At 41.0% G+C, this 19,744-nt stretch overlaps 2 protein-coding genes across 2 annotated transcripts; both read right to left on the minus strand.

The window, feature by feature from the left end:
• Positions 1–809: 809 nt before the first annotated feature.
• Positions 810–4,656, minus strand: fam181b (family with sequence similarity 181 member B). Its single transcript, XM_086215242.1, has one exon. It carries the CDS (start codon positions 4,268–4,270, stop codon positions 3,314–3,316), a length of 957 nt encoding a protein of 318 aa, XP_086071368.1. The 5' UTR covers positions 4,271–4,656; the 3' UTR covers positions 810–3,313.
• Positions 4,657–7,954: 3,298 nt separating this feature from the next.
• Positions 7,955–19,744, minus strand: prcp (prolylcarboxypeptidase (angiotensinase C)). The gene is made up of 9 exons (XM_086215243.1): positions 19,265–19,744; positions 14,521–14,661; positions 14,340–14,441; positions 13,975–14,156; positions 13,024–13,181; positions 12,008–12,180; positions 10,093–10,260; positions 9,800–9,987; positions 7,955–9,074 (listed from the first exon to the last, which is right to left on the minus strand). The coding sequence occupies exons 1-9, from the start codon at positions 19,442–19,444 to the stop codon at positions 8,855–8,857; spliced, it is 1,512 nt and encodes a 503-aa protein (XP_086071369.1). The 5' UTR covers positions 19,445–19,744; the 3' UTR covers positions 7,955–8,854.

A 19,744-nucleotide genomic window follows, 5' to 3' on the forward strand; every position in this document is an offset into this window, starting at 1 on the left:
CTGCTTGAGGTAGATATTTGTGGTTCTTCTGCAGTCTGATGCAGGGTAAAGAAGGAATGTAGGAGGTCAAATATAATGGAAACTTTATCTTTAAGAGCAGGTAAAATGATGATGGAATTATTGTTATTTTAGATTAACATTACTTATGTAGATTTTTTTTGTTGTTTTTTAAATGAAGCATAAAATAATTCACACATACATACAGCAATATTTAGATTCAGGCAGTTAAGAATATATCAAAACATATTTTTATTAATTAATTTCATATATTATCACATAGGATGTTATACAAGAATTGTACCTTTGGTTAAATAACGTTGTATTGAGGCGGATCGGTGGTGCAGTGCTTAGCACTTACAGTTTTGAAACATACTGATCAATGTGGAGAACTGAGGATATGCCTTGAGAGGTTGCATTATGCATTAATACCACTGTCTCACCTAAATATGCCCCCTCAGTAGGGCTAAATGGCAAAAAAAAAAAATGCCTCATCCTGATTCCAAAAGTGGATCTTTTTTTAAATGTCTGCTGAACTGTACAGGGTCACAAAAATGTTCTGTCACAAAAACTATAGATGCGCACAACAAACATGAGGCAGTGCACAGTGGTGCAGTGGTTAGCACTCACAGCAAGAAAGTTCTGGGTTCGAGCCCTGGCTCGAGTATGAGATCTCTCTGTGAGGAGTCTCCATGTTCTCCCTGTTCCTGTGTGGGTTCTCTCCTGGTACTGCGGCTTCCTCCCACAGTCCAAAGACATGCAATTGGGGACGAGGCTGATTGATACTCTAAATTGACTGTAGGTGTGACTGTGAGTGTGAATGGTTGCCTGTCTATCAGTGTTGGCCCTGTGATGGACTGGTGACCTGTCTAGGGTGAACCCGCCTCTCACCCGAAGGCTGCTGAGTTAGGCTCCAGCCCCCCTGTGACCCTTAACAGGATAAGTGGTAGAAAATGGATGGATGGAAGTTTGTACTGTGAACACCACCAATATTTAGAGTCTTTTATTGACTGTAAAAGTTCAGAGTGCAGTACTGAAACTGATTGTGCCGATCTAAAAAAACAACAGTTACTGTAATGTGAAAGAATTGAAATATTATTTTCAATTTTATCTCTTTACCTTTGTAGTCACTTTTAACCGCCTTTACACCTGCGCAACGATTGTGTGCATTATATGTGAACTATTTACAATGTTTGTGATCAGAATAGTTACTTGAATGAGAAGTTTGCTTCCACATTAGAAGGCAAAAGCTGAACCCAAAACAAGCCAGCAGGGGGAGAAAATAATGTATACTGCCAGGCAGATGCACCGTGGGAGGTTGCAAGTTGAAAAGTTGAGTTGAGCACTGATTGAGTCCCTAAAAAAAAGACCATGAAAGGGTTGAGTGTTGTCAAAAGCATCAAGCACAAAGTGAATGACTATGGAGTAGTAAATGTCTACTTTTAGAATTAATGTTTTCATCACTATAATTTAGCTTTGTTGGGATTTTAGCACCCACATGAATATTTACCCCAGCCACCCCTTGGATGTCGTGCCTCGACATGTAACACACCATTATTTCCAAGCGTGCATATATCAAATGAGTGATTCTGCATCTTTACGGCCGTGATTGTGTGTTAACTTATTGAGTGATGCAATGTCACTAAAGACCAAACTTGAAAAAAAAGGAGTTCTCTTCCATCTAAACACTTTGTATCTGTGAACGGGCGAAGCAGCGTGAAGAATGGATTCAGAGAATAATCGTTTTCTTTCGCTTTTATTTGTGCCAGCACTTAAATGCACCACACATAAATAGTGGAATAGTTCTCATTTTGTTACATCGCTCTCCATGATATTAACACAAAAGATTTTAACTTGAAAGACTGATGTAGTTTTCAGGATTTATTAGTCTTTTTCCCTACGGATCAATGTTTTATATCACATAATATATGAATGGATGTAAAACTTATCCATCTTGCAATTTATGTCAGTGTGATTATGAAAATTTCCCTTCAAAAACCAAAAGTGTTGAAATATAATTGATCTCATATCTGATACTTCTTCCATTTGTGGTCTTTTGTGATGTTTTTTTTTTTATATTTACTTGGACTTTCTTTTCTTACAATACTTTGAGTTTATTTTTTCATCAGCATGTTCACACTCCCAAATGAAATGTAAAAGGCATCATTGTATCCTTTCTCCAATGTGCTGAATTCACACCTTTTTTCACTCCATACTTGCTCAAAATGGCCCCCTACTGGGCTTGGCATTATTATAATTACAACATGTAGAAATTGTTATGTTGCTTTTTCTCTCAGTCTTCAAAATCTCAAGTAATGAGACTGAAAATCCACTTAATTTTGAGAACATAATCCAACACGTTGAAATACTATGAAATCAGCATTATTCACAGTGTCTTCCCAACCAGATTAGAAACCATATTACAATGTACTTAATGCATTGCATATTAAAATGCACACTGTGACGAGAAAAAAGGCTGATGCGTTACATTTCAATGCAAGGCCTTCATTAAAACGTTGGGGGTTTTTTGTCGAGAGCACTTCCTCAGACTCAACTGTGAGACTTAATTACAGAATAATTGCATTTCATGTTGGATTAATTGTCATTTTGATGTATTATGATTTTTATTGTTTTTGCTTTGTACTCTCTCGTCTTGCATTTCGCCATCCATGATGGAGACAAAAACAGGCAGGCCATGTTGTCATAGTAATAAAGACCAGCTTTCAGGTTCTTACAGTAGCGAGATAGATTAAAGGATTTTTAACAAACAAATAGATACAAATCTGGTGGCTAAAAAAAAACAAACATCCCCAAGCTGTGAAATATTACTACAAGCATGGCATCACGTTCTGTAGTAACCATTCCAGCAGTACAACTTTTCCCTTCCACATTTCTGTTATCAACATAAATCAAAAAGTGCCTCACTGAGAGATTGTTGCAGCGTGTTTTGCAAATGTGGCAAACAGATCTGTTTTTTTTTTAATGACATCAGTGCTTATAATTGCAGTTTTTGTTTTGTTTTTTGTTGAATGTAAAATAGTTCCAGTAAGATTAATTCTGTTCGACATATTTGTAAAAAAAAAAACAACAACAACAAAAAAACAGACAAAACTTGTTGATATCAAGTTATTTTCATGAAGTTTCTTCTTTTTGAGAGGGAAAGTGTGTGTGACACATTACTGATACAAAACATTCAAAACCAATTGCAGTATCACATACTTCCACAACAAATGAACAATAATACCAAACTCTCTTCGACTACTATTACACCTTTATAGGACTTTAACAGCTCCGCTATTGTATATGAGTGAGTTTCTCATAGAGATGAATAATTAGTTCTGTTATAACTGCCACTTATATCATAAGTGACCTGAGGTATGGAGCAGTCTGTGAAAAAGTTGGAGAAGGCTAAAGTGCACAGTGCGTTGTCCTCTAGGGGCCCAGACGCAGCCTCAGCGTTACAGTAGACAGGAAGCTGGGCCGGGCCTGTTCGCAGGCTATCTGCAAGTTTCTTAGAGGGTGCTGAGCAGCTAGTCCACGGCTCAGAGTAGAGACCTAGTAAATGGTGGGCATCGTATGAGGCAGGATCTGGGCCTCCCATCTCTGGCTGGACCCGTGTGGACATGCTTTGATAAAGGTCCTGCTCGCTGACCATGTTGCTGTAATCAGGTCCTAAGAGTTCGAAGAAGTCTGCAGCCTCAGGATTGCCTCGTTCCAAGTCCTTCAGCGTCATCCCAGATGTGGAGCTGACTTTGGAGCAGTTGGCTGGCTCAGTGAAGAAAGAGGGAGGCAGATTGCGATGCCTCAGGGGCGGCTTCTTGGCTTTTTCACCTCGTATATCCTTCACGGGGCTGAAGAGTGCTGCCAAGCTCTTGCTCTGTAAATTGGCCTGAACCCCATCACGCTTAGGTAGAGTTTTGCTCTGCACAGGGCCGGACTGAGCCTGGGGTGAACCCTGCCTTTTAACTGGAGCATCCGTTACGTTTCCTGGTGTTATGATGCCCGTGCATCTTTTGATCTGCTTCTGTAGATACTTCCGGTGGTTTACTTTTCTCTTGGATTTAACTGGCTTGTCAAGAGCCAGTTTGATATTGCTGGAGGCTGAGTCTATGAAGCTCAGCAAATCTCTGGTGGTCTCTTTGTAGTCCTCATCATTTTCTGCCTCACCCAGGAGACTACCATCCAGACTTTTCTCCATGTCATACTCCATCACAGAACCAGGGAAGCAGAAATTCATGAACTGAGGGTTCATGATTGCAGTCTGAACAGCCATTACTCTGTTGAGCCCAGTGGCTACACCTGTGGCGTCTGCTGTGATCTGTGAACCAGAAGTCTCTTCAGAGCATCTCTTTTCTTCTTTAATAAACACTTGGTCCTGATGCTGCTCATGAGGTTCCAGTAAATATTCCCGAGTAGAAGTGAGGGGCTCTGAGGAGAGCAAGGAGATCTTTCAGGGGGCTGGACTAATGATGTCAGAACATCAAAGAGGAGGGGCAAAGAGACTGCAGGACTTAACTCTTTGCTTGTGCTGGGCCACCTGCATCCAAGAGGGATTTGTCTGAAATTCCCCACTGAGCTGAGGACAATAAGCTCCGTCAGAACTCTCCCCCTCCAGTTTAACTGTTTGTGTGTGCTCTGAACCAAAAAGGCTTTCAAGAACCTGGAGGATATTAATGTAACTTGAGCCTTTAGGACAAAAAAAAATAATCTTGATGGATAGTTTTTCTTTTAATAAAGATCTCTCTGTTTTGCTTACAAAAAAAAAACATCCGTTTTTTTATGTGATGAGGTTTACTGCAAAAATACCAAATCAGATTAAAAGAACAACATGCAAATCACTATTCATAGGAAAAACTGAAGTTAAGTTATAGTCTAATTACTGTTCGTGTAAGCTTTGAACAAATCCAAAGTCAAATCAGCACTATACAGTAATGAGAAAGCTTTCTTTTCTGTGGGAAAATCTTTGTGCCCAAACAGATGCCACTATTTGGGGGAATCTTCCCAACTGCTTGCTTGTGTCTTAATCTGCTCATGGCATAAGTTGATTTCTAGTGCATTCCCAGGCCAGTGGGAATTTCTGCCCTGGCCTGACAACTATTATGGGCTGCCTTTGACATAAAGCCCTACAGGGTCTAAATAGCCCCTATTCTTCGCCCGGCAGTGAAAGGGAGCTTTGTGCCAGAGATTCATTAAATTGCACCTCACAGCCCCTTCGTAAAATGGGTCTCAATAATGAACAGTCGATTTAACTAGAAAAGCTGCCGGAGCTGTTAAATTAAAGGGGAATAAAGTGCAGTTCAGGCTCAGTGTGCCAGAAGAAATGTTGACCTTAAGAAATCCTGGGTATGAAACTTCTGTTGTCAACAATAATGTATTTACAGGAAGTTTTTTGGCCGGCTGTGAATGCAACGGAGGATGTGTCCAAGAGCCAGATTGTTTTGTTGCCAGCATTTATCCCAAATTTCAGTGGAATGTCTATTAGATTTACTCGTTTTGACTGATAGGGATGTTCCAGTTAAACCTCACAAAAAAAATACTATTGCACCATGGGTTTTTCTTCTATTTGTAGAAATTGCAGAAGTGCCTATTTGGGCTGAGCATGTTAAACAATGAGCTGTTATTCTAATTTTAGTTTGAGGGGTGCTGCAGCTGGGTAACCGAAAATGAATCCTTGAATTTTCTTGCAAAAATGCATGTTGAGGTGAATTTAGAGTGGGATGGAGTGAAAGTGAGACGGTTACAAATTTGTCTTCAAAGCAAGCAAATGCCTAGAGAGAAAAGGGACAGCGAAACTGATAACAGTGATCTAATTATCTGCAGCCCAACACAAGATTGAGATCTACGGAAATATACAAGCAACAAGTTGTTGCTAAGCTGCTGCAGTACCTTGGGGAGCTGCAGGATCATATCATGATTCAACATGAAAAGTGAATTGTTCTACAATGTACAACCTTTTTCTTTTTATAAGAAAAAAAAAGTTAAACCATGAAAAATTTCATTTTATAACAGGATAGTTATTTTGCCTGGGCTACTGTTAACGTGCAAGGAATAAATAAAGTGAGGGATAATGGCTCACTTATTTGATTTGTTCTACTTCATGCTCGGGTTGAGGTGTGGTGAGATTCCGCTGGTAAAGAGCAGCGACGTGGTGGATGATACGCTGATATCAGCGCGACGCTATAATGGGGAAGCTCAATATTGACATAACCTGCAAAACATCTTGTTATATCAACTCTTCATGTTGTGACAAAAGACATCATCACATTACAATATGATAGATTATGGTAGGACAAGATCTTGTACACACACACACACACACACACACATATATATATATACATATATAAAATATCATGTTATAGCAATTAACTCGTTGCTGCCATGTCAGAAAAGTAAAAGCCTGTTCAGTAATGCACTGTCATAGCTGGCAAAAACCCTGAAACATTCTTAAATGAACTATTCAAGAGGAGAAACTGTACTTTGACCACCAAGCTGTCTCTTGTGAATCCAAAACCTTGAGTTGATTGAAGTGATAAGAGCAGGAGGAAAGTGGGGGTCGCTCGTCACCATATAGCAGCGTCTAATGATTTGGTGAGGCGGCTCTTAACTCAAAGTGTTTCTGTCTCCTTCTCCTTGCATGAGGCACAAGTTTGGCAAAGTGACATCATCCCAGTCACGGCAGCCGTATCCCCCTTTTTTTTTTGTCAAGGGGCTTTGGTGTTTGTGCTGGTGGGTCATTCACATCACAGAGCCTGACGCAGGGATCCCGGAAACAAGTTTCCATTGTCGCATAAAGGCAGAGAGGGCGAGATGGGAGGGGCTGAGGCAGAGCAGCATAAAAAATAAAAATTTATATATATATATAAAATATAATTATATATATATATATATATATTTATATATATATATATGTTTTTTGCTTGCCTCTGCTAATACCACATTAAGTGTGCGGTTAATTGTTTAGTTATTAGTTAAATTCCTGTAATGGTCCAGTGCTTATTTTAGCATTACTCACCCAGGTCAAGCTATGGATTGCCTGTTCAAAAACTCATTATGTTTAGACCTTGGGGGAATTTTAATTTAGAGGAAATCATTAATAATCGGCTGTGCTTTTTCCCACAACCGGCAAGTTGTTGAGTACATAGGTCCATATTGTTAAGATATTGTTAAACATTACCACCACGCCCTCTGTTCCTGAGAATTTACTTATTCAGCAGCACCCAACCCCAAGGGAGCAGGGTGCTGAATGCAATGTGATGTGACACACACAGGCTTAATCTCTTCCTACAAGTGTGTGGTCCCTGTCAGAACAGGGACATACTCAGACTTTGGGGTCGAGTGAATACTAATAACATCTTTGATTGATGGCCGGTGTCAAAGACTTAAAAAAGCCTGACAAAATTAATGACCTCTCCAAGTCCTGAGAAAAGTTTAAGGAGGGCATTTGGTGGCTGAAACCTCCATCCTCCCCCATGTTTAGCTATGTTTCTTTCTACGGGGGTGTCCGATATTCAGTCAAGCCTGTGACAAAATGTTGAGAAGTCAGGCTTTGTGTCCTGTGGTAGAAAATCAACCCACATACCAGTGCCTGACATGTTCCCCATCTGCTTCACAAAATCACATTATGTCTCTTTAAAAAGAGGCGGGGGTGGGTAGGGCAGGAGGGGGGGGGGGTTAAGTTGGCTGGAGTAGTTTAAAGAAAAGCTGTAAGATTTGTTTTCCAGTGTGAGTGCTTTTATTAGGTCTACTAATTCCACAAACATTTTATCTTGATATTCTTAAGAGGAAAACACTACTTCTGCTGAGGCTCGATCCTCCCACCTCCTCACTAACCTTCCACCAACCCTTCTGAACCTCTCCAGCACCCCAGGAGTTGTATTAATAATATTACTAGCGGGGGGGAACAAACCGGGGTCTACGGGTTGCCTCTGTGCCACAATTTAGAGCTTTAATGGTGGCTAGTGAATGAATACGTGCCAGGGGGAATCCCACAGGTTTGTCTGCAGGGGTGAGGTCAGCGGGCGTAGCTGCGATAACCTCCCACCACTTGCTTTATTGGCCTCCTCGGATTGGATTTTTATTAAATCTCTCGCACATGCAATTGTTCCGCCTACAACCTGAACGCCTCCGTTTGTTTCTAAAAACATGACAAAGAGTCTGGTGGAAACAGCAGATCGACAATCCCATACAATTAGAAGAGAATTCAAAGAGTTATGAAGACAATCATTCATTGGTTTTAATCAAAGGAAGACTTGTTTCTTTGGAATGACAGCATATTGAAGAAATGCGTACTGAAAACATGAGAGAAACACAGACAAGGCACTGTTCCTGTAAAAAAACAACAACTAAATATCACGTCATATCACACTCACTCCAGCGACAAAGGATTTTCTCCTGAGATGTATTTAAACATAAAAAGCACATTCCCCTTATTTTAAAAGAAAAAATACATCTGAGTGACCACAGAATAATAAAACGTGTCATTTTGAATTATTAAAAAAATGTAATTAAAGATAATTGTAAAGCTGACTGAAAAACACCACCAATTTGGAAGAAAAGCAAAATGAAGATGATGACACAAGTAAATAAAAGATTTACAAAATTGCACCGTTACAAAGGTAATATCAATAGCACTCTGTCTCCAAGCCCTTGGAGTGCGTGGTTTTCAGAAATGGATCGTGTCGAATAAGGTCATAGAAAGTTGTACCTCTGAACCTGATTAGGACAATAAAACATTTTGAGCTGATTTATTACACTTCTTCAAATTAGGAGTGATGCTGAAAAAAAAATTTAATTAATGATGAAAAAAAAGTCATATCTAACACTGATTAAAAAACAAAAACAAAAAAAGAGACAATCAGGTTGAAGTAGTTGGAAGTGTTTTTGCTGCCTTGCTGATCCACTCCCTGAAGTAGCTCAACTCCAAGACCCGGGCGGCTCGGACTGAAGGGGGGTCATGGTCGTTGCTGTAGCGCAGGTCCAGGTGATGAGCTCCATCAGGAATCATAATGGAAACCAGAGAATCTGAAATGTTTTGAGTCACTCCACCGGCCGACCACGGGTCGAGTCCTCCGTTACTGCAACACAAGAGCAGAGAACATGTGTGTTGAAAATATACACCTGTTCGCCAATTTATTAGGAACACCAGGATGCAGTCTGTCCTTTTACCATTTACAATTTTACATCCTTTCACCTGTTTTTTGAAAACCAGTACAGTCAAATTAATCATTCTGTTTTTGTTGCTCGAGAAAAAAGGGTTGGAAGTGAGTTGCTGGACTGTGTTGAAAACTTCAACTATCTCTGGCTTTTGCTCATGAGTGTGACCAGCAGGTCTGTTGTGGTGAAGAGGAAGCTGAGTCAGAAGACGACGCTCAGTTCACCTGTCCATTGACATTCAAACCCTCACCTGTGGTCACATGCTTTAGGAAGTGACTGAATGAATAAGCTTGTGGAAACAAGCGCCCGAAATGACTTTCCTCCACTGGGAGGCGGAGCTTAATCTTAGATGTGATGCGCTCGGACAGCCGGAGGAAGCTAAGAATCACTGCTCCTTCATATTGAGAAGCGTTAGCGAGCCTCCCGGGTGCCCTCCCCAAAGGTATACAGAGAACGCCAAGCTGCTCAGACGTCCCGTTGTAGACCCAGAACACATCAGAAAAATGATATATCAAATCTAACTAGGAAGCCTTTCATGATCCCCCCAGGATCAGGGGTTTGCTGACTTGATTACAGATAAGCAACGGAAAATGGATGGACAAAAGACAAACCCAGAAAACAACATATTCTAGCCTGGTATGTTTACCTAAAGATAATGTTGCTGTGAGAGCTGATGTCTTTCCCCCCATAGACTGTTCCTGCCCAGTCAGATCGAGGCCTCACACCGAACATGGAATTACACTCGTCGGAGAAGGCTTGGAAGTTCCACTCCTCGGGTTCAAACATATCCTGGATGCCATCTGTGCACATGGGCATCACCATCTCCGTGCAGGCCTGGGGAGGAGGGATTGAACATGTATCCTTTCTGACAGGTAAAGCTGCCCAGTGACACATCTGTGTAGTCATTTACTCAGCTGACAAGACATCAGATGCCCGTACCTGGTAGAACCAACCGAGGAGGCCGAGGCTGCCAGTTGCTGTCTGAGATGTGTTGAGACAAGAAGAACCTCCTGTGTAGTTGTAGTAGACTCTCACTGCCTGGGCGACGCCGTGCAGCAGCTGATGGTCAGACACCGAGGAATCGAAGGCGAGATACTTGCACACAACCTTCAAAAACATTCATGGATGAACTGGACATATGTGACTGCATAACAGCTGTTTAAGCAAATGCAGGCATTCCTTAATAGCATGAAAGAAGAGGTAAAATATCTCATTCCATTACATTTGAGTTGTTTACAAGGCTCACTTTCTTGTGGCCTGTAAAGTGTTTTCCACATAAAACGTGGTGGCGCCTGATTTGCATATGAAATTCCCTGGAATGAACTTGAATTTATTGCTTTAATCTTGGCACGAGAGGAAAAACTGTCTGTTCAACTGAAGTTCATTTCTAAATGATTTAGATTTGAAAGGCACTGAGTTTGTTTCCATCGATCGTGGTAGATTTCTCAGTATTAATAGCGTGGAGGTTAAATATTTGAGCTTTTGTTTGATTTCGCTACGTGTTGTTATGGTTGCAGCAGCAGAGTTGGCCTTGGCTGTTGTTCGCCACTCTTTGTGAGGCAAAGAAAACTGGGCTTTCTTGTTTTTGAGGTTGGAGAGGAGCTGCACCAGTGTGGAGTCTGTTACTAAGGCTTTTGTCTGCAGGCCGGGGAGGAGTTGGTGGTCGATGGATGAGGAGGGCCACAGACATGTCCAACTAAAGATTTATACCGTGAAGAAAAAAAAAAAAACACTGCAATTGCTCTAAAGCATCTTCTCCTTACTTTTCAGATAGGATTAGGTTTATACATTCATCTCTGCCAACAGATTTCCCTCCTCTAAGCCTTCAATACCCCGTTCTCACACTCACTCAGATAATCACATTAGCTTTGTCATTAAAAAAGCTCCTCTTTGCACCCACTGCCTAAACTGCTTAAACCAACCATAGGGGTCGCATACATTAAAGGCCAGCAGCCAAAAAACTCCAAATGACCATTTAGTGTTTATTTCAACCCCACAAGATGGACTGGAATCTATTCAGAGGCTGGGTCATAAAGAAATCACAAAATATGGATCATGGTTGTAAAATGTTTACTCATGAGGCACTCAGAGGGGTGATAAAGCCCCAGAGAGAGTCGAGGGTCAACAGTAACGCTTGGTGTAAGCACGTGCAACGCTTGGTGTATGCACGTGATAGGCGAAGGTAGAATACACTGCACCCAAGTCAATCACCCTCCAAAAACCAGCCGCTGTGCTGTCACAAGCTCTTTCACGTGAAAACAAAGGGTGTTTTGTCCAATAACCATATTAAATGATTGCCAGTATTTAGCAATCTTTGCAAATTAAAGCCCACTTTTCAACCAACTTTTCACACCAAAGTCTCCGTTGAAGTATTTCTTAGTGAAATGAAAGCTGTGAGCTTTTGTTTTGCAGCCTCGTGGCCAAATGCCGTCTTTGCTGTGGTGTCATGTGAACCTCCACACCTCCGAGATGTGCCGGAGTGTGCAAGTGAAAAGAGAACTAGTACGAGAAACCAGAAGAATGGTGTCCTACGTATAGCCATTCACCTAAAGAATACTTAAAATCCCAAACAAAAGAGATCCTTATGAATATTAATGAAGTTAATTGGCTGCTGTTGTAAACAAAAGCTTAGGAGACCACAACAAATACCGTCATGAAGGGCAGACTGTTGGGCAAAATCAGGCGCCACAGCAAAGACAAACAAGTTGCAATTAAAAGCCTTTGACAGTAAATCAGCTGGAAGTTTAACTAGACCTTCACATTTTCTTTCATTATTTTTGGTCCTTACTAGAAAACAACTACTTTCAAATTTAAAACTACTGTTTCGAATCACTTCAGCAGTGACGGTGTGTACCTGGATGGGCCAGGGAGGCAGCGGCTGGAGGAAGTTTGCCTCGTAAGGATAGTCAACCATTGCCAGATTCACCCAAGTCTCCTGGAGCCAGTTCTTGAAGCTGACAGCATCATTTTTGTTTTTAAGAGGAGTGCACAAACTGAATTCTTCTGAAAGCCACTGTAGACCAGACGCTTAAAAGAAGGAGAACAAAAATCCTTAGATGTTCATTTATGCCTTTTCAATTGTTAGCGTGATGTTGGAGCAGTTCAGCACAGAAGCACACCTTCCTAGTCAAGTCTGGTTGATTTGCAGACATATAAAAGAAATAGAACATTAGACAACTTAAAACAAGGAAAGCATTTCTTGTTGTGATGTGACAATCACCTGTCATTAGCTGCATTTTAAAAGGGATGAACGGATGGAACTTTGTTTATTCGGTCTATGCTTTTACCTGCAGCAATGAGAGGGATTTTAAAAATGCACAAGAATATTGGCATCATGGGCAGATATAAATATTGCTTACATATGTCATTATCAGTCTGATGGCTAGTATTTATATCAGCCCCATTTTGCTTAGGTGTGCTCACCCGAAGCCCCGCTGTTAAATTCGGCTCCCTTCTGCCGTCTCTACATTTTAGAGTACTCCCCTCTCTATAAATTTCAGTTGCTCACAGCCTTGCATTCACATCGGATATCTACAGAAAATGATTCTTCTATTTCAGACTGAATTATACAAGTTGTGCATGTTCCTTGATCCACACATTCTTTCCACCAGTCTGTCCGTGTGGAGATGCTCCAGACTTCAAATCTAATAGAACCAAATGTTTAGCGACAGCCGTGTGGTTTCAATCTCCAGTAGACTTTTGCTCCAACTCAAAAATACTGAGCAAACGGACAAACGTAAATAAGTTCCTAAAATCCTGCAGTGATTCTCGCAAATTACACGACACATGATTAATAAGGTCGGTTGTAGTATGCAGCCTAATAAACATTTCATAAAAGACAAATGAGCCCATCGTGACTACTTGACTTACCAGAGGATGAGACGTTACTAACAGCCTTCCATGACTGTCTGATGTTCACTTCACAGTTATAGCCACTTTTGGCAAAGTCCTGTGTCACCACTTTGTAAAAGTCGCCACAGGGCACCATGCCAGGGAACTGCCATATTGGTGCGGACGATGCCAGAGCTCTGAAATACAAGAAGGAGCAAAAACCCTTGCAAGCACATCCACCATCTTGTGTAAACTGAGTCATGTTTGTGGAGCATGTTGGTTGCATCCTGATTGGATTCTGTCCCACTTTTGAAAACACAAAGAGTCATAATAGTCGTTTTGAGTGAAATGATGCAGCTGTAATACTAAATTAAATGTCTGATACGAGCTATTTAGAGTTTTCAGATGCATCTCGTGTTCTGAAGTTCCGGATTTTATTCATTCACATTTAATCAGATACACCATCTTTGAACTCAGACGAGGGCCACAGTCGCTCCTCTGCATTTCAAGAACTTCTTTATCTCAGTATGATCAACACACAGGACTCAGATGAAGTGGTTCCTGAAAGTTTTTAATTCATAAACAGGGCTTTATGGTCACGCAGTGTAAAGTTATTAATCCCCCACATACATTTACAAATTGGTAAAGAAAAGATGTAATAAAATCAAAAAGTTACATTTAAAAATTTTAATTCTAAAATGTAATCATAAATATTTGATGGTTAGTTTAAACTTAAACTCCTTGTATTGTAAATGACTTCTCACAGCCCACCAGGGGTCCCGCACCCTCACTTTGATGACCTCTGCTGTAGAATAAAAACCTGAGCCAATAAAAATGCATTCTTTCAACACTTCTAAACATGAGGTAGCTGCATGCCAATGTACTTAAGCTATATCTGTAGTTTTAACAGTTTGCAACTATTTGGAGCTGCAAACACAGAAAATGCAATGTATATATTTGCATAAATCAAAACAAGTACTTATATCTCACCCAACAACAACATTGGGATACTTCATCCTGAACCAGGCAGCCAGCATCCCCCCATAAGAACCTCCGACAGCGATGACAGGACTGTGCTGTGCTCCAGGTAGGGTGCGCTTCAGATTCTGAATGAGTACTGCGAAATCTGCCAGGGCCTGTTCTGAGGTCAGGTAGTTCAGGTGTTTGCTGTCCTGCAATGAATTAATAAGTATCAGTCTAAAATGAATGGATATTCCATGCACACAGAAAAAATATTTACTGCTCCTGTAGTCTTTTGGAACTAAAGTTTGCTGAATATAGTCCTGGGCAGGATTTTGTTTGTATTTATAATTGCTTGGCTTTTCAACCCCTAAAAGAAATACGCACTCACTTACACTGTAAGAGTCTTGTCCAAACGGCAGGGACTCTCCATAGTACCGATGTTCTGCAAAAACCAGCATGGCGCCCAATTCCTCCTCAATATCCCACATGAAGCCCTGAAGGGGAAACAATGACAGGTGTGGAAAGAGTCTGCAGGTGATGTATACGTATGAGAAACGGCAGCTGGATATTCACGGTGTTGTTGCAGAACCAGGCGATGTCGCCTTCATTGCCGGTGTAAAACAAGATGGGGCCTCCGGGCTGACGCCAGTGTTTGTCAGACACAAGGTATCGTTGCTTGTAGGTGCTGTCTTCTAGGAATCCAAAATGATCAATCTGAAGAATAAAACGCCAGATGATGAATTATATGTAATTCATAAATAACCCATGTTATATAAAAATATATAGAGTGGTAGTTTTTAATTTCAATCAAAAGTAATAAAGATTAGACTTGTGTTCCCTGACAGAAAAAGATAGCTCTTTTCTTAAATAGCTTTGGGATAAAATATTAATGCTGCAATGTATCATGATATTTCTTCTTGCAATCATACACTAGCACCAAATATCCTCATTTTGTTGAGGTGCTTATTGTACTGCATTGTACTTGTATTGTAAAAATATAAATAAAATAAAAAAATTCAACTGACAGAGCAACAAATAAACTCCTGGTTTTCAGGAGATTTTTTTTAGTCACACTGATATTGATGTTCTTTAGATAAACTGTTCTAATGTTCTAGATTCTGGCACCACCGTTACCATGATGAGGGTCTAAAAACACAGACACAGCATGAAGGCTTTAGACCTTGTCCAGAAACTGATTGGTCCACCCACTGACCAATCACAGCTCGCCTCCGCCTCCGGCTTCCTCTACAGCCGCTGCTCGTCAGGCTGATTACTGCCAGCATTCGTTCGGTTGTTGACGTCAATCTAATTCCGTGAGACTAATGCTACATACTGGAAAGCAAATACTGGCTGCTCTAAAAGAGTAGTCGCTGTTACATACACAGAACAAACTTCTGTGTGAACTACCGTTTAAGAGCAGCGAAGAAGAATTGATTTCCTGTATGTAATAATAGTCTGAGCTAACTGAGCTAACTGGACTTGAGCAGGGTCCCATTTAGGGTAATAAATGGTGTAGTGTAGTATGGGATGGGTGGGTGGCCGTAGCCAGTATGTAGTGAGTTTCACTTGGGTTCACTCTATTGCTGAGAGTTATGAAACAGTTGGCAAATGAACAACCTTCCACTAAACATGACATGATGTTGATGATAAAATCAGCATAAACTGCTGGACCTGGGTGTGGTCTGACAGTCCTGAGACTGGATTTTAGGGTAATTAGCCCCAATTTGTATGTTAAAATCCCGAGCCAGTATAAAGGATGCCACATTAGTTCCACTTTAGATGAGCTCTGAAAATATCCTTTCATCAAACCTCTGGGCTTCGGGGGTATCTTCCCCTTTCAACCATACTTCCTTGATTCTTTGTTTCACAAAGTCAGAAACAAACCAACAATTTCACAGAGAAGACAACCCCACGAGTGCCACAGCGGAGTTGTCCAACCCTTGAAAAAGTCCCAACACTTAATACAAAATGTTTTTATTTTGTTTAGAGGTTGTTGTTTTTTTCCCCCCCTCTTCGCTCTTTTCCCTCTTCAATGGAAACAAAGGAGGCAGCAATTTTATGAGCCAATGACAGCAAAAAGATTCTGGAGCCTCAATGTGTTCATTCAACCCACGACTCCTCAGCGCTTGGCAGTGCTTCCAAAGTGGGAGAGGACCATGAGACAGTTTAGAGGAAAAGGGTCAGCGGTTTGGCAGCAAAATAAGTTTCAGTGATGTGAGTCATCCAGAAAGTATTGTTCAAATTTTGTGAACACAGCATTTGATTTAGTTTTCTTTTTTAAAACAAAAAAACAACACATAATTTGTCGAGATTTTGCATTTAAAGTTACCTTTATTCATAACGGCACTACCTGTTTAAGTGTGAAACTTAGGTAGATTTTCTTGCAGTGGAAACAAAAAGATACTGTGAAGTCAAATCCAAAACTACAAGGTCATTAAATTAACTGTTTCACCAAACTGGGGAGTCCTGAGTCACTTGTCAGCATCCAGACAAGTTTCATAACACATCCACACTCTGACAAGTAGTGCCACCATGTGGTCGTAGCAGGAAACACTAAAACCTTCTCTCTCTTTTTTTTTTGTTGTCTTTTTCATTAAAATTCAAAGCACAAACTGAACATCTACTGTCTGGAACAGCACTTTAACTGGTGCAACATGAAAGGAGGTTGCATCTGTTGTGTTACAGTCCAGCAAATGGAGCCCTGAGGAAAGCACAAGTAAGATGTAGTGAAGTAGCTGGTAACTGTGAGGAAGCCAGAGGACACTTCCATTCATTGTGTGGAGGCAAGAGAATTTCCTCTGGACAACTACTAGATGACTTGATGCTTTCTCTCTCTCTCTATCTCTCTCTCTCTCTCTCTCCACAGCAGCAGCAGCCGCCCGTCTCACAGAGGAGAGAAAAGGCTATATTGTTGACAACTCTTTTTGTGAAAACAGCCAACTTGCTAATATACCACTGACAGACATTTTATTTGTTCTACTCGTCGGGAACAAGTGTACAGTGTCTTGTCTACTGGCTGAAACGAAAACACATCAGACAAGACAATGGGTGTCAGGAGGGAGGAAAGGCTCTTTATCTTCTTGTCAGTTTGGCTGATTAGGAAGGATGCTGTGGGTGGACCAGGTGTGTGGAAGCATTGTCCCCCGAGCCAAAATACTGTTTAGTGTGCACACACACAATATTAATAGTGTGTAAATATAATACTTAGGGCTGCAGCTAATTAATCCTTTCATTATCGATCCATTTGCTGATTATGTCTTGATTAATGGATTGTTATTCAAGCACAACTAAAAAGACTTCCAGCGTAGAGAAAAACATACTAATACACGTCAGTGCAGCTTGAAAAATGTGAACAAAAAGCTGCACTCCTCTAATAGTACTAACATTTCCTGTTTTACTGGCAAAAACCAATTGAAGGCTAATTTCTAAATATATTCTTCTCAATTTTTTCCTGAAGCATCATCAGGACTGTATCTTTTTTTTTTTTTTTTTTTTGAACTCACAGGGTTGTTTGTCTCTATCATGGAAGAAGAGATCAAAGTCTCTCTTGTTTTTCCACAGATTCCTACTAAATGTGTCCTCTGCATTCAACACGTCCTCTCGGTTGTCCAGGTCTTTCTACCAGAGCCACTGACAACTTCCTACCATGCATGTCTTTGATTCGGAGGAAACCGGAACAAGACAACCCACGCTGGTACAGAGGGAAGATGAGAGCGCCATGCCAAACCAGAAAAAAACAACCCCAAACCAGTGTTACGAGGAAGATGCCTGAGACTCAACTAAAAATCAGTCAAACACTCTTATATTCATGGGTATGACTCAAAAACAACAAGATAAGAGTTTTTGAGCAGGATTGGGTACCATTAAAACTAAAACTAATATCAATAAAAGGTCCTAGTACCTCATTCAGTCCATTTTGTTCTCTTTTTGTTGTTTATTTACTTTCTCTATAACAAAAGAAACTGCAATAAGGGCAATTAATCCAATATAATTGGAAATCAAGGCGACTGCAGCCAGTGCCAGGAAAGTAAGCAACAATGTATCAAAACCGACATTTCATTAAGTAACCTCACACTAACTTGCTCACTGACTACATCGGAAATGAAAAACTTTCCACATATCTTCAGTGCAGACCTTGACAGAAACAAAAAAAGACACCAGTGTAAAATTAACTGTCATTACATCGGAGGTTTGAACTAATCAGGAAGTTGATTGAGGTCACCCAGCCTTAATTTCAGTTGTAAAAAAACAAAACAAAAAAACATATCAACACAATTTCCAGGAAGATGCTAACACAGCACATAAAATACATTTAACTCTGGAAATTTTAAGTATATTTTTTGTGTGTTCAGGTGTTTCCTGAGGTTAGATGAGTTACCATGATACAAATTGCATAAAGTGTCATCTAGATCAACTAATAAAAAGTGTAGGCACACTTGATAGGTTTTAGCGTCGTCCCATGGTGTCCCGTCTACACCTCCCATCTCTATGAGCAGGAACAGTAGAGTAACTCAAGCGCTGTCTTGGGACTGAATGATTCAGGGTTAGTCCCTGCACATGCTTGTGTGTTGCGTTAGAATGCATCTGTACACTCGTGCAATTCAATCCTCCGTGAAGTTACAGTAAATGGTAAACAGCTGAATGAGGATAAGTGAACCCCCACCCACACTGAATTTAAAGCGTTTTACATTCAGTGGGCCCTGGAGACCTTTTTAGGCGGCGAGCCAGGAAGGGTCGTTGCAGCTCTGCGTGCAGGAACACAGCCAATTGTGATGGTTTTTCCCTTCACTACAGGAAGCCAGAGGGAAGCACGCATTGTCTGCACACACAACACTCGAACCACTTCTATGCTATTAAGGGCATTGAAAGTTTTAGAAAGAGCAAGTGGTGTAAACATGACTGCATATAAAATAAAGTTACTTAATAATCAGCCAGGAATCCTCACTGCATAAAATAAGGTGGCACAATTTTAACAACATATCTAATTGAGATGATTTTCACTGATATTGTAATTACTCAGAGGGATTCAGTCACAAAAGGGGGGTTTATCACAGTGCACTACTACCTGGGGCTGGAATATGAATAGAACATAGCGGGGGGGGGGGGGTATTCCTATATTGCTGTATACATTTCATGCAGGTCTACTATTTCACTCCACCAGACACGTGAGGCAGATTTCCAACATGTCAAAGTGAAGTGAAAGACAATGAACTGGAGTTAATAAAGGGAAACAAGTGAAACACATCTACACAATAGGTGATGTAGTTGAACGCATTATTATGCATTAAACAAAATCAAAAAATTATTCTCAACTCACCCTCTGGTCAAAGTAGTAAGTGTCATAGCTGATGGGGGTGTCGGTGGAGTGAGATGACCCACCTCGCCGGGTGAAGAGTTGGGATTTGAGGGCGACCGCATGTAAACAACCGATACTCAATGTTAGGATGCAGGTCGCTGCAGCTCTGCCCCAAACCTGCGTCCTGACTCCGGCCTTCATCGCTGCTGATCAACAACCGTCTCGACTGTCCTCAGCGCATGATGATGAGACAGGATATGTCTCCTCTGGGTCTGGAAGAGGTGTCCCGTAGAGGGAAGGAAGTGAAACTCGCCTGTCAGCAGAACCAGAGAGGTTTGATCAGACAGTGTCGGGAGCGAAATTCACTAACTGGAGGGAGGATGATGAACAGCAGCCATCGGGGCTCTATTCCTCATGTGAACAACTTTGATTTAACTCCAACCGGCTAGCAAGTCAGCAGAAAGCAGATGGTTCCTACTACTGTAAATATGCTCGCAAGGG

Source organism: Aulostomus chinensis, chromosome 10 (assembly GCF_037954235.1).
Source record: "Aulostomus chinensis isolate RoL2024-O1b breed Wild chromosome 10, RoL_Achi_v1.0, whole genome shotgun sequence".
Classification (NCBI taxonomy): Eukaryota; Metazoa; Chordata; class Actinopteri; order Syngnathiformes; family Aulostomidae; genus Aulostomus; species Aulostomus chinensis.

Coding starts and splice junctions, on each gene's coding strand:
- prcp (XM_086215243.1), bottom strand. CDS start 19,444: ATGAAGGCCGGAGTCAGGACGCAGGTTTGGGGCAGAGCTGCAGCGACC. Junction 10,261..12,007: donor TGCCTCCCTGGCCCATCCAG/GTACACACCGTC, acceptor ATGTTTTTGAAG/GTTGTGTGCAAGTATCTCGC. Junction 9,075..9,799: donor CACAGCAACATTATCTTTAG/GTAAACATACCA, acceptor CTTGTGTTGCAG/TAACGGAGGACTCGACCCGT.
- fam181b (XM_086215242.1), bottom strand. CDS start 4,270: ATGGCTGTTCAGACTGCAATCATGAACCCTCAGTTCATGAATTTCTGC.